At 38.4% G+C, this 15,522-nt stretch overlaps 2 protein-coding genes across 2 annotated transcripts in view; both read right to left on the minus strand.

The window, feature by feature from the left end:
- LOC146489085 (uncharacterized) overlaps positions 1 to 15,522 on the minus strand; it is a 311,447-nt gene that overhangs the window by 92,233 nt on the left and 203,692 nt on the right. The gene's annotated exons all lie outside the window — the stretch shown is intronic.
- Positions 2,840 to 7,765, minus strand: LOC146489094 (uncharacterized). The gene is made up of 2 exons (XM_085106248.1): positions 7,308 to 7,765; positions 2,840 to 5,837 (listed from the first exon to the last, which is right to left on the minus strand). The coding sequence occupies exons 1-2, from the start codon at positions 7,522 to 7,524 to the stop codon at positions 5,536 to 5,538; spliced, it is 519 nt and encodes a 172-aa protein (XP_084962374.1). The 5' UTR covers positions 7,525 to 7,765; the 3' UTR covers positions 2,840 to 5,535.

Genomic DNA, 15,522 nt, shown 5'->3' on the forward strand with positions numbered 1-15,522 from the left:
TGTGGGAAAAAAACTGAACGAAAACTCAATATTAAGACTGTCTTAGTTTTCTAGCGGGATCTATATCGTGTTGTTCCAGGAAATATCCATCCCTCGTCACGAAAGGAATTGGAAATTCCGGATGGGTGGGGCCGGGTCAAAGGCATAAGGAAATTCCAGCGGGGAGGGGGGGTAGGGCTGTCCCTAAGTTGCTCCAATTTTCTCAAAAACTTGCTCCAATTTTCCAAAAAAGTTGCTCAAAAGTTGCTCCAAAATTCTAAAAGTTGCTCAAAAGTTGCCCCAAAAGCCAAAAGTTTCTCAAAAGTTGCTTTCTATTTTTGGGTGTAAGAGATTGATTTACAACTCAAATAACGATTTAATTAATAAATTTCGCTTTACATAGATATCAATACATAATTATATTACACTGACTCATCAATATTGTAAGACTGAGTCTCTCTCAACCGCTGACCACTTTCGTCTGCTACCACAGGCAGCCCAGGGGACCGGTATTTTCACTGTGTTTTACGCAGAAATGGCGGAATCATACATAAAAGTTTAAATTAGAACTTTAATGGGTGGTTTTTAGACAAATTTTAGTTACAAATTGCCTTAAAAGGGCGAGAAAGTTATTCAAAAAGGAAAAAAAATGCTCGAAATCCGAAAAGTTGCTCAAAAGTTGCCGAGCAACTTCGGGACAGCCCTAAGGAGGGGGGGGGGGGGTATGAATGGTTAGATTAGTTTCCAGAAGGTCAACTTTACATTCATTCCGGACATAGTTAATCTAGCTAGCTGCTCAAAATGTAACGAAATGTGGGTACAATAGAAGAGGTGATATCAACTGCTTAATAATTAAAACGAATTATGGCGACGTGAGCAATTCCAATGCCATTCTCATCCCCTACAGAGCCTCCTGGTCAAACCTCCAGCAGCTAAGAGGACCAGGCTCTGGGAACGAGAATGGGTACGAGAATGTTCCCATGCGCCAGAAACCACAGGGAGACTGGTACGAGAGACAGATTGTGTTGTACTGTAGCTGACCGTTACAAAAACTATTCCACACACACTTCATGTTTCTTGAGAAGCTCGACACATGCGGGTCATTTGACATTTTTGAACAAATTAATTACTGTGACTGTTAAGGTATATCTGTATTGGCAGCTGCGTGCGATACGAATACGAAAGTTGCCTACAAACTTTTTTTTTCACTCAATCTCTAAAACATTTAAGCTCAGTGGGACCAGTTTGCAATAACAGTCAAACGCGAATGATGACGTAGACTTGCTCCCGGATGAGATGTGATTTTACCGACATTTTTGAAAGTTTCGGCTAAAACGAGAGCTCATTGGAGAATAACTTCACTTGCGTTTAAACCATTGCTGGACCCAGACTTTCTGTTACAGTTGCTATTATTCCTGCCTTAACTCTAGAGGAAGAGGGTCAGGGGTGAGGCTGATGTCAAAGGGGATGGATCTCAGGGAACTCGGTACTATATATCATGTCAAATTGGATCATCAAGAATCCTGCTGGACTCTGGGTTGTCTCTTTCTTGACTGATGTTCACGGTAGCACTCGTTGGATTGCGTGAACGGCGAGCGGAGTTTGGGATCCTGGGAAATATTTATTGCTCCAGCATTTCTTTGACAGAAACCAAACATGGATTTGGGAATCATAAAGGTTTCTTCGGATTTGTAGTTTCCAAGAGATCGTAAAACTCAAAGCAAGCTTTACGATCAATGAAAAGTGGTATCCTCCCACTAGTTTAAAGTGCATACAGGAATCCTTGAAGTTTATTTTTAATTAAAGTTGGGTGAACATCATTGATTTATCTCAATGAAACAGTTCATCACATTCCCTTTTTACAATTACTTGTTCTCTTGGAGACTGTAAGTGGCGATTCCAGGTTTTGTCAGTTTTTTGCTTCATATTATAATGATTATCTCGTCCAAATGTGCCTCAAAAGTGCTAATGATGTTAAGAATGATGATAACGAAGTACAAAGGACGGGTATGTTAAAAATTAGATTATGAACATAAATTAACATAATTATGAGTGAGTGGCGAGGAAGAAGCCATAAAGAACATACCTTCGAGTTGTGATTTTATCGTCGGATAGATGAAGTTTTGAGTTTAGAGTATAAAATCCGTTGTTAGATCAACTTTAGAGAACTGAAACAGCCTGTGTGAAGCGTATAGATCACGAGGGAAATTGTGATGAAGTCATTATCTAATGTGAGAAGAATTGAATAGGAATTAGAGTTCCTTTTTTACAGGGTATGAATGATGAAAATTTTAATGGAAGGTGAAAAAAAGTTCAGCTTTAAAGGTAATTTGCCAAATAACTGCTCAATGGACTCCAAAAGACTGCTTATAACCGGAAGTGCCTTCGCGTGGTGGAGGAATGTCTGGTGGTAAGTACCATGAAAACATTTTTATCAACTTCGTTTTTCTCTACTACTTAATTCTTTCATCCGCAGTTCAAATGTGTGAATTTCACTTCTACCTCATCACCTCCATGTATCATGAATTTACAAAATAACCAACTTCCAGTTGGCTTGATAGCTCAGTTGGTAGACATCGGTGTCGCAAAGGTCATGGGTTCCAACCCTGTTCACCCAGAATTTTTCGCAACTGCTTAAGTTGAGTAAAAAACCGCGATGGTATCTCCTATATTAAATTTTTCATACACAGCTCAAGTATTATACTACAGAAAGGAGCGATGGACAAAGGTCTCTTCTGGTTCGGCTAACAACACCCACAATCGTGTTTTACCGGTAAATTCTCCGAACTCTATCATTCCGGCACAAACCATTTTTGAAGTTTGTCTCGTTAAGTTGTTATAACACAAGCATACCACTTAACAGATTAACTGAGAAATTTATTTTTTTTAACAAGAATTAAGTTACTCACCACGAGAAGAGTAGTCTAAAGTTAAATAGTGTTTATAATCAATAGTACAGACGGTGTAACAGAAGGCTGCCCTTTAAGGTTACCGTATACGACGTTAAAGGTGTCTCGCGTCTAAGCGATGTAGCGCGTCCGGTTTAAACTGTAGATACCTAAACCCCTATATGAAATTAAAGCTTATAGGGCTGGCTATCAAACTAAACCAAGAATTTTGAAATAAAATCAGTCGCCGAATTTTTCACGAACTTTAAATGCGACCGTCCGAATCACCTTTTGAAAACTACAAGTGAAAGCGAATTTTTATTTATCGCTAATTTAATTTGCTCCTCAGTTTCCGGAGGCAACACGCCAAAAAAAAAAAAAACAAACGTGTCTGCGTTTTGCCAAATTCAATTGGAGTGAAAAGTTACAGAAAGTTTTGGAAATAGGATTAAAAAAATGTGGAGTGATCGTACAAAAATCCCTCTCAGAGAAAAAATATTTCGAAAGAAAAACTTCGCAGACAATATTTTGTTATTTATTTGTTAAACTAGCTACTGTCCAAATTTGAAGGCAAACAGACAAATTCCCTTTAAGTTTTAGCTCTTTAAAGTGTCCCCTTCAAATGAAAAATTGATTCGAGGATACAGCGCTAAAAATTCGGAAAAAATAGTGTGATAGCCACCTCTATAAGTTTTAATTTGATATAGGGGTTCATCTATCTACTGATGCAATTTAAACCGCGGACGCGCAACATCGCTTGGACGGGAGACCCGGGACGCGAGACACCTCTTACTTTCGGTATTGCATGCAGTCTAATAAAGTTAAATACTGTTTATAATCAATAATGTTACAGAAAGCCACCCTTTCAGTATTGCATGCAGTCTAATAAAGTTAAATACTGTTTACGATCAACAATGTTACAGAAAGCTGCCCTTTCAGTATTGCATGCAGTCTAATAAAGTTAAATACTGTTTACAATCAACAATGTTACAGAAAACTGCCCTTTCGGTATTGTATGCATGCGGTCTAATAATTAAAGTTAAATACTGTTTCAGTAATCAATAAATTAAATAATGATACAGAGAAAGCTGCCCTTTCAGTATTGCATACATAGGCTAATAAAGTTAAATACATGTAATGTTTCTGATCATTACTGTTACAGTTATTTAATTCAATTACATTAACTAATTAACATTTAAACGCTGCTATTCAAGTGATCTAATACAAAGCTGCCCTCTCGGTATGCAATTTTTGCCTGTTTTGCTTTAAAAATCTTAGTACTGTTAACCTTGGAAGTGGAAAGATTAACAAAAAAAAGTGCCAAAAACATCGCAGACCACAAAACAAACTATCAGCTACTAGCCTCTTTCTTGACACGTTAGAAAGCCAACTAATCACATGAGAAACCTAATCTGGTCGGGAAGAAAGAGATGTAAGTTATTTTTACGGATGATTTTTACCGTTTGATAACGGAAATCGGTGAAAATCGATAAATTGATTTCGTGTGTCAAATCGATATTAACGATTTTTCATGAAGTCCAACTCGAAGTCTAACTCGAACTCGAACTCGAACTCGAACTCGAATCCAAACTCGGAGATTCCCTACTCCCGTAGAAACCAACTTCTAATAGAGAGATTTAGCATCGCGTTTGCGGCAAACGGCAAACGCCAGGCTGAAATTTTCTCTTTGGTGAAAAACAATGAAGTTTTTTTGGTTTAACCTTATCTCCACCCAGCCGGCGACAGCTATCGAGCAAACACGAAAAAGAGAGAAGTGAGTTAGAGAAACACTGACAAGTTTATGCATTTTAGAACAAACAGCGGCTTTACGTTTGCCGTTTGCCGTAATTAAACACGATGCTATATGTGGTTGGTTCACATATACCGCATTTTCTGTTTACATATTCAAATGCGGTTTACATTACTTCAGTACAAGGGTGAGATCGGACATCAGCATATGTCCATTAGCGACCTCATCCAACCCACACAACCCACGAAATCATGAAATAGCACAAAGACCAGACCAGCACACCGGGATCTCCATGCCCTACTCTTTGCGATTAGTGTGTGGGTTCTTTAACGTCCCACAGGGTTATGAACATTGTGAAGTGTTGTAAGACGCGGCCTACGGCTTATAGTCCTTGTCCGAGAAGACTAGAAAGTCTAACCATTTGCAGATGTCATTACAAAGGCAGCACTTTCTCCTCCGGTTATTTAAAGACCCCGAGTTTTGGTCCGGCCGGGGTTTGAACCCACGATCTCCCGCACGGTAGTCCGATGCTCAACCAACTGAGCCAACCGGCTGGCACTTGTAAGTCGACCTGTTTAGGATTCGGAGCAAGCTCTGCGCTTATTCTTTGGTATGTTCACTATTCAAATTGGTAAAACGTAAATAGAAAACTCTCCTTTTGTTCCTTTTGTTCTTTGTTTCTCTGATTTCACTTTTTTCCCTGTCGTTATTTCTTAATTTTCAAATTTACCTTTTACTTGTTGTTGGAGAACTGCTGCTGTTACCACCATTTCCTGTGTAAGCTGACCGTACATTGTCAGATTAGCGTTTTAATGGCGTTTTATTAATTATATTACATTAAATTAAATATTAATTTAAGCCTGGTAAGCCGGAATTTGCTTGCAATACGTTTTCAATACAATCCAGTTAAAAGGGAAATCATTGGCGGTAAAAAACCTCCCAATCATCAGGCGAGAATTGATAAGTTCCAGCGAGAATCGTGTACCTGTCTGTTACTCCACTTGAAACTTTGTAGTAGCCGGCAAACCCTGCGCGCGAATTTTCGTTTGTGTTCGCATTATCATAAATGACGATGTCGTCACCAAATCTTGGCCCATATCTTTCATCTCTGTAAATTGCGTGTTTTGGGTCTTCCACCATACTTTGGAAAGGTGCCAGTCCTTCTTTGTTGTGGAGTGAGAAGATGAACGCATTGCTTGTGTAGCTATACCCACTGGACCCTGAAAAAGATGGAGAAAAAATAAAGAGACATGCATGAATTACAAGATAACTCAGTTAAGGTTGCTTTTCTTTTCGTTTTGAAAAGAAAGTATACGGAACAAATGTTCTAATCTTTCTTGGCCTTCTTCTCGTTGTTGGCATTATTGGAAAGCGGTCCCTAGTCAGTGGCAAAGCTAAATAAGCAGACCCAAAATTAATTTATTGTATTGTATAAAGTTGGACCAAAAACAAATGAAGAAACGTGGTAATTATGTGCACGATAGTTAATCGGCAAAGTAATCACCTTTAAAACTTTTGATAATAATTATGCTAGTCTGTAACGTTTTCCGCCGACTTGACAGGTGAATGGATCGAAACTTAAAAATGGGATTGTCCACATTTCAAAATACTTTTACCCCTCAAATGTACGAAAATCATCTTTTTTAAAATTACTTTAGCTCTCTTAGTCTGAAAACCTCCATAAGAAATTTATACAGAAATTATGTGCCATCGGATTCCAATACAAACCCTGTATTTTGCTCCCCTGTTTGCCCTGAGTCAACCTTCGCATGAAGGAGCGCATTCCTCTTAGTCCCTTGCGCTTCACCCACCAGAGGAATAACCCAGTTTCGCCAAAAAATCTATCAGTAAGGACCATTATCAGCAAGGTTCCCTTTTATTTTTCCCAAGAATTCAATATTATTCTTTAACCTTCATGTAAATTTTTCATGGGAAAAGTCCCTGTCCTCTGGTGTAAACACTGTAAGCTAGGGACTTGTCCCACCAACAATCAAACACATTGAGTTCCCTCTTACAACGTTGTTTTGACGGCACTGTAAATTTGCAATACCACTGAGACATACTGGTTTTGCTAGAGTCACACTCCGGTATTCACAATTGTTCGTCTTAATTGAAAGAATCCTCGAAACATCGAGTCCTGATAGAAGCACTTGAAGATCCTTTTATCCGAGTTTGCCTTTGTCACTCACAGAATAATACATCATTCTCATCAAGTCAGCCTGGTGTCATTCCACAATATCAACCTTTGTGGATTTAATAATACGGAACTTTTCACTGTCCGAAACTTTTAATCGGTCTGAGCTAATGTAATTGGGTTAAGATTTCCAGCTAATGAATTGTTCCTCTAAAAGCTGTAAAAGTCCTTGTAATTATCAACACTAAAACAGCCCCCACCATACCGCAGAAAGAGACGTCGACGCTGGCACTGGAAATTTAGTCGGTTTCATTCGACAAAGTATGATTTCATTGTTACACGGTTGTAAACAGGGCTAATAAAACTATGAAGATTGTGATCAATAAGATTGTACACTTAGAAGAACCTGCTGGAATGAGGGTTGTAAAAGAGGAGAGGCAGGGGGGAGGGGAGGGTTCTGAAAGCTACACATATGTGTTTGTAGTATTGTCACTCATATAAACAACAGAGGAATTTTAAATTAAATTACTTATTTAATTTATTTAATTTAAATTACCGTCCCAGGGAATGTCCGTGTACCCTCCGAACACGTACGGACCATTTCTGATGATTGTAACGGTGTGTCTTTTTCCATCGCACCTGCTGTGAAAGGTACTGACTGCCCAACCGTGTATGGAGGCGCGGTAACACAAAAGCCACTTTGGGTTATTTCCAACGGCAGGCGCAAGGAACATGGCTAACATGGTTGAGTTAATGGACAAATCAGAAAGCATATCTAAAGGAGAAAAAAGAAAACAAAAACAAAAAGGTTAACCTTCATTGAGTCAATGGACAAATCTAAAGGAGAAAAAAAGGTTTACCTTCAGTATTAGCATTTAAGATATCTTCGAGGTTTGCTTCCATTGGTGAGTTTTCTTTTCAATCTTTCTCTACTCAAAACCAAAGTTAGATGTTTCACAAATTTTAAAGCATATCAATACTCAGTTGATAGCGAACATTGAAAATGGGAAGGTTATTCGTGACGTGGTTTTTTGCTGATATCTTCAATCTTATCTTCTAAGCACACGAGGAGACTCTTATTTTTCCCCCAAATCACTGCAGTTTTTGAGGCGATAACTTAACCTTTTTTAGATGCTTAGAAGAACTATCAGTTACTGTAAGTCAGTATCGGCTGGGTACTGTTAAAGGAGGGAAAGGGTGGGGAGGGGTAGGTACGGCGACGATTTTCCGGGTCAGATTTGTGGATCCTTCATATTTGACAACCACTCAGAAAGTTGCAGATCCCATAATTAAGAATGAACAAATCAGTCGTGAGGCCTTTTTCTGTAGTTCCTGGGAGATAAATAAAATATGTTGATTATTTACGGATAGTACTTGTCGATGCAGATTCAAAACTAGCCTGCAAACGGGTTTCCGTATAAACGAATTTCGCGCAAGAAAATATTCGGCGTGCATAGCCCTGAAGATGAAATCCAAAGAAAAGATGGGATAGGGCATCACACTGACAGTCATCGTTGGTTCACTCCCCTCACTGATATTTAATGCATTATGTTCCCCTACAACTGAAAGATCCAAACAAGTTTATTAAATCATTTCAACTCAATCTAAAAATACGACATTTTGGAAATTCAGTCTCATTTTCAGCATAATCGCTATTCTGTATTCTGTCCCCAAACCAGTTCAATCGTCGATATAACAATGAAGTCAAACCACCCACATAGAAAGTCTGACAAGGAAAGCTGGAGTTAACCGACACAAAAATGCAATAATTTCCTAACCTATTTCACAGCGATCACCACCAACTTCGCGCGTACAATTGCAAGTGAATCCATTGACTACATCAATATACACGTCCCATTATTCACACAAGGATGTAAACTGCCGAGGATTGCCTTCAAGGAAAATTCAAGATTTGCCCTTTAGAATTGTTGATGTCCATTCCTGTCTTCAATTTTAGTATTTTCCAACAAACACTCAACGCCCTTATCAATATGTCTGGACCCAAAATGTAGGCAATAAGCGGAGTCATTATTATTACGTTTTTTACTCCGACTTCGAGGGTCCATTTGCTTGCTGTTTTGATGTAAGTGTTCTTAGTCAAATGTGCCCACATATTAGCAACCTACTTTTTCTAGCACCCGGTGGAAAAGTTCAGGTGATTTCTCTCACGAAGAACAAATCTAATCCGTGTACTACGATTTCTTCTAACTAAACGGGAAAAACGTGGAAGAATCGACCAATTTTTTTCAAGTTACAATCCATTCAATCCTAGGCATCAGCAGCCATAGTTAATTGTATTTAATAGGTTCTCTGCACTAGGCTATCAGAGCCAATAGTAAATGTATTCAGTTTTTACCAACACCAGTTTCCAGGTCATTAGCACATGTATTATACAGGCCGAGGACTTACTGAAGATAGCGCGATATAATGATATAAAAAGAGTAAAAATTTAAAAAGCGATCTCTGGCTAAAAAGATTAAAAACTACGAGCTTTCGACTGCCCGAACTGCAGTCTTCGACGGGTAAAATGAGTGATAAGAAAGCGATGAGAAAAACTTTTTAAACAAAAATGTGAATTGCGAAATAATAAAAATGTAAATAATTGTGAATGTTTGTTAAAAAGAATGTTGTATTGTCCAGGTAACGGGCCAGAATTGTTATCTGCGTTAGGTGTCATTTTGGTATGCCACGCTTCTACTGTTTTTCAGGTTCTAAAGGTGCCTTTGTCAATAATTGACGCGTTTTCAAAATCAATGACACCTTTTCCGAATACATCTTACCGAGTAAACCTATCAGCAGCACTGCATCAGCCATTCACAACATAACTGTGCGATATTCCGGAGATCAAAGGCAATTGTACAAAGATGGAAAACAAATACCTGCGACGTCACTGCAAACCTGTCTCACTCGCTTTTTGCATTTCCTTAAAACTATTTACAACTAAAACCTGTCGATCACTTAGTTCTCACTGGACACAACTCCTCTGTGTTCGATACCCCTAGACTTCTCCGTAACGGCGGCAGCAGATTTTCCAACCAGCTGGAGGAAATGAAAGTGTTGTTCGGTGACAGTCTAGCCTTCCAGTTTTCAAATTCCTTCGAAGTCAACCGAACAACGCCTTGAAATCTTCGCCGAACAACAAATTAGCTTGTGTTTATAAGGCACTGTTTAATTGTGACTTTCTCGCTCACGATGCTTTGGAGGATGTGAAAGCACTGAGAAGGATTCTGCTTTCTCCGCCACTCGAGCTTAGCACTAAAACTATTGTTAACCATGGAAAAACATCATCACCGAACGAAGCACAGCAACAGTCAACATTTCTTGAGCGACGACAACAAGTTGTTGACACCTTCAGCGGAAATCTTTACCTCCCGAGTGGCTCTTTGAAGTTAACCTTGACAACAATCCAGAAGTTGGCAGATGCCGGTTTGGCCTTCAGTACTCTCCAAGAAATACATTCCAAATTTGGACTAAACGGTCTGTATGGTATTATTGCACTCCCGCCATTGAATCGCAATTCCTATAGCCTCGCCAAAACAAGTCGGCCAAGTCGCCCAGAATTTCATCAAACAAAAGAATAATTTCCACAGTTTTAAAGTACTTCCACGAACTATAAACACGACCTTTCGCTTTGTTTCAATTTAAGGACGGTGCCTACTATTGTTACTGCGCATACGTTCTGCGCATCTAGAGATACTCGGGTTTCCTATGGGTGATGCCTACTAATACAGGGATAATTTTGCGCGGTTTAAAACTATACGGAGAAAGAAGAACTTACCAAATGCTTTTGGTATCTCAAAAGAAAATTGGGGGTAACCATGCATTTTCCAGAGATAATTAAGCTTCAATTTAGGAAAAAGTCCCATACATTGCTTTGTATTTTAGCTTTTTTTAGAGATATTACTGCTTAATTATCTCTGAAAAATGCGTGGTTACCCCCAATTTTCTTTTTGGATTCCAATAGGCCTTGCTAAGATCTGCTTTTCCCACATAGCCATAAACCGCGCAAAAATATTTCGGTATTAGTAGGCACCGTCCTTAATACGCCCTTAGCCTTTTCATTCCTTTATGTTCCTTCGGTTTTTGGGTCTACGGCCTCTAGACAAGCGTAGACACTATGTCATCGGGTTGAGTGAAAGAGTGAAAGAGCGTAAGAGTGTAAATGCCACAGGAATCCCAAGTGGAATCCTATCGAAAGCCGACACTAATCCTCGACTGACCGAGATATAAGCGATTGTATTTCCGGATCAGGACAATGGCGACAATACGGTAAATGATGTTTTCCGATGTTGATTTGCTTTTTACAAATAGTTTAAGTGATGATTTGAACCAGAATTCTGTACTCTCTGTAATTTTCATCGCAAAAGTGCCCCAATTTACTGCGAGTGATCGCTTTGAACAAACACGTAGTGTCTTCAAATTTTACATGCGTGTTTGCACGCACGCAAAAAAAAAAAACCCTGAAAGTTTTGGCCTCTAATAGCAAATGCATCGTTTATTTCGATAAAATGTTTTGTTGGAAAAGCTTTTTGTTGATTTTTGTGTCTTTGTCAATTCATATATGCGTTTGAGAAGCGACAAATGCGTAATCAAGGACAATTTGCATAAGCGGGTTGAAATTTGATATGCCAAAGGTCTTCATGAACATGCCGTGAATTTTAGATATTTTTGCGTTCAAGTGTGTTTTTCGGCAAATGATTAGTAGTAACGATATTATTTTACGTCAGAAAACATTTGTTTAATCATTCCAGTTTAATATGCAGTTAATTTTGGAAGCCAACGATATTTATTTATCTACTGCGCATTTTAAACCGCTGCAGGAAAAAGTTATTTATGCTAAAACTATGGAAACACGACAGGAGTCAAAGGGTTAAAGAATGCTACTTGTCATTCATAAGTTCAGTATAGATTAATTAATAGTTTCTGTTGCATTTTATGCCTACGTTTCAGGTTAGAACTTTGCTTTCAGTACTTTATGTTTAGAACTTTGCTGCATTGCTTTCAGTACAAAGTTGTGGTTCACGTTGTAAGATTATATAATATATTGTTTATGTTAGAATAAAGTTACAGTTCTCTTCTTACAAAATGTTTGTGGTAAACGATGCCAGCTTAATCTCAATCTCACCAGTATTCTGTGCAACATTTTTACAACCATTTTTTTTATCTCTATCCTATTTCCACTCCTCCCTCTTCGTTTTCATTTCAGTCTTATTTCCCTTTTCTTCAATTCTTTTATATCACATTTCTATACCATAACTGCAGTAGACACATGCAGTCTGAGACTGCCTATTTTTTTCCATTGATGACTTGGCATGATAGCTCGATTGACAGAAGGAATTCAATCCATTCGCGCGAGCACGGTCAGCGGTGATATGAAGAGCGTGACCGGAAATGATAATGGCTGCGAAGACGCACGAACCGGAAGTAACAAGACAAACTTTGGATCAATTTTGCTTGGCGACCTATGTTGAAACTTTTCATGCAAACAGCATTTAACTGTATCTAACATTTAAGACTTTAAAGAGAAAATCCGTAGAGCAGATTTTTTTTAATCTTTAAAAGACCTTTTTCCAAGGTTTCTCGATTTCCACACTACAGATTTTTTTCAAATTTTCAGGGAATGTGAAGAACACTACTAACTATCAAAGACGCTGATAAAAAGTATGGGTCACCGAGTTAGTTTCTAAGATAACTTTGACTCAAAGGCTCCTGTGAGCCAACTCGTGAATGCAGATGACACATAGTAATTGAAATTTAGACGGCTACGGAAACTTCCTCAAAAGCTAAAAGAAATTATATCTTTGCCCGATTATGTAACGAAAAATGACCATTCTTGTACTATTAAAATGATTGTCAAATTATTCTGTACAGATTGAATAAGCCGATTATTCTGATGCGCCGATTAAAAAAAATCACGTGTTTTTTTTATTCAAAGTTCATGGGAGCACGCCATGTGCAGCTACGTCATGCAAATTCGTGTCCCCGATAGTCCGGGGCTACTGGATTTCGCGATCGGGCTAGTGGATTCTAACCATCACTTGCCCGATGGGTAAGTGAAGTTTTTTTGGGAATTAAAATTACAAAATTACTGTAGGGCAAGCCGATCTCACAAAGGGAAATATGTTCAACAAAGTATCGCATTACATTTCATGCCCGACATAAATGCGTGAAATTTTTCCTTTGGAGTTCAGTCCACGCAATCCTCAAGTAAAAATAATGAACTATGACAAGCTCTTGCTAAATAAGAATTATTTATCGACCGCGTCCTTTTGCTTTCCCATAAATTACCAGTTGTAAATTTCGAAAATGAAACATTTTTCCCCTGTGAAACCTCTATGAAAGCTGACAAGATCTTAAAGTGTTCATTTCACCAGAAATTTGCATAATTTTGTTTATGACGTCAATGATGCGTGACATGGCACGTTCCGCTTTCGCGTGAAAACTGACAAATTAAATTATTTTTAATTAAATTATTTCTAAATTAAATTATTTTTAATTCTTAAAAGAAACCGCACTTTGTAGAAAAAAACGAAAAAAACCTATAACTTTGCTCAGATTCAACGAAAAATCTCCATTCTTACACTGAAATGATTGTCAAATTATTCTCTACAGAATGAATGAGAGAATTCTGACGCGTCGTGAAAAAAAATTTTCACTTTTTTTTTTTTCACTAATTGAGTTTACGACCCCGGACTTTCTGAAAAACTGAAAAAACTTGTAACTTTGCTCAGCTTGAACGAAAAATCTCCATTCTTGCACTAAATGATCGTCAAATTATTCTCTACATATTGAATAAGAATTTCCTGATGCGCCGTGAACAATAAATGTTCGCGTGTTTTTCCCACTAATTGAATTTGAAACTCACTCACTGCGCACGCCCGAAAGTTAACGACAAAACCGACTGATCGACCAAGTCAAAAGCCAGCTATCGCTATAACTCGTTCATTGCGCATGCGCGCATTCACGAGTTAAAAAGGGACCTTTGAGGAGTATGTCTTTACAGAGTTACGGTTACCATAACAACGCATATGACGTCTTAGCTACAATTTGTTTCAGAGACTTAAGGGGTAAAATTTCAGTGTTGATTTATTTTGACATGTTTATGAGCTTTCAGAAACCTCTTCGAGCCTCCTCAAGTCGTCATCTGATTTAACACAATATGAAATGACGCTTATATTTGTCAAAGGTATCAGCATGCTCGATTCATTGCCAGTCGTTGGCCATATTTTGCTCTTTTTTCTGATATTCAAGCCTGGGGTTCTCTTGCAAGAAATAAAGAACTTTGGGCCGCCAAAAGATTTTGATTCGCATTTTTACAAACGCTAACGGCCTCTTTTGTTTAGTGGGAAATTGCATCGCCACCTGAGTTTGAGAAAAAAAAATTGAAGACGACGTGTACGACAAAACACAAAGTCAATCTATGAATAAGTCTACAAACATGAAAAGCAAAGAAAGGGAGATAGAAAGAGATCGAGAAAACAGGCGACGAGGAAGCGAAGTTAGACATAAAAGAAAGCGACTGAGAGCGCTAGCAAACAGGCGAAACATGAGTGACGAACAAAGAGAGAAAGAACAGGAAATGGCGCCGAAAACAACCCGTGTTGCAGCACAGGGTTTTGGTGTCTCATTTCATATTGTCTTACATAGATGAGCATATGTGCTGGAACCTGGGTTGTTTTTCGACGGGAAAATGCATGGCCAACTGCCCTGCCGGCTGCGTTTGTTTAGCGGGAAGTTGCATCGCCAACTGCGTTTGAGAACAATTTTGAGGACGACAAGATAAAAAGTCAATTTATGTGACCAACAGCAGGGGAAAGAGTAAGGCAACCAGCGGCGGGAGAAACAAATCGACTGGCACATCACCAGAATCTTGAAGTGAAATCATTTTAGTCCGATCCGGCGCGAGGAAACGTCGGATTTTTCCTCTTGAAGGGAAACATTTTGCTCACTTAACGTTGTAAAACGAACGGAAAAATCAGCAATGGAATAAAGGGACTGGATGTTCTCAGAAAAGGAGAGTATATTCATGCAATTTTGTTGACAAAACTTTGCTAGTTTGCTCTTTTGCAAGACATTATTTCTTGCAGTTTTGACACACCGTGTAACTTAAGCTTAAGCTAAATATAAGCTTACTGCTAACTCCAGAGCAGTCTTTTAAGATCATTTTTCGGTCTATGTTGATTATTTCCCTTGGAGTTTTATTTTCTGACGTTGTCCAATTTTGACGTCAAACAGCGGGAGAGAGAGCAATGCGACTCGCGGCGGGAGAAACAAATCGACTCTTTTAGCAGTTTTTTGCGGCGGCACTTCATAAACAGCGGCCGAATCTTGAAGAGAAATTATTTTACGCTAATCAGGCGCGTTGAAACGTTGGATTTTTTCTCTTGAAGTAAAACTTAACGTTGCCAACGAACGCAAAAAATCAGCAATCGAATAAAAGGACTTGTTATTCTCCAAAGAGGCGAGTACATTTATGTCATTTTGCTGACAAAACTTTGCTCTTTTGCAAGATATTTTTTTCTTGTAGTGTTGACAGTGCAACTTGTTTAACTTCAGAGCATTCTTTTGAGCTCATTTTTCGGTCCATGTTGGTTATTTCTCTTGGAGTTTTATTTTCTAATCTCATCCCATTTTGCTTCACTTAAAAATATTTGATTCTGAGCTAAAATAGTCAGTAAAACAAACGTCTCCCAACATTGTATCGTTGGCATGACTACTGACAAGTTTTTCTCGCATATATTTCTAATTTTAGCATTTATTTCTGACAATCC

Source organism: Pavona decussata, unplaced genomic scaffold, assembly GCF_977016875.1.
Source record: "Pavona decussata unplaced genomic scaffold, jaPavDecu1.1 SCAFFOLD_6, whole genome shotgun sequence".
Taxonomy (NCBI): domain Eukaryota; kingdom Metazoa; phylum Cnidaria; class Anthozoa; order Scleractinia; family Agariciidae; genus Pavona; species Pavona decussata.

What these genes read in the sequence shown, in the direction of transcription:
- LOC146489094 (XM_085106248.1), bottom strand. Translation starts at nt 7,524, where the DNA reads ATGCTTTCTGATTTGTCCATTAACTCAACCATGTTAGCCATGTTCCTT. An exon ending in CACGGACATTCCCTGGGACG is followed by an intron (nt 5,838 to 7,307) that starts GTAATTTAAATT and finishes CATCTTTTTCAG; the next exon opens with GGTCCAGTGGGTATAGCTAC.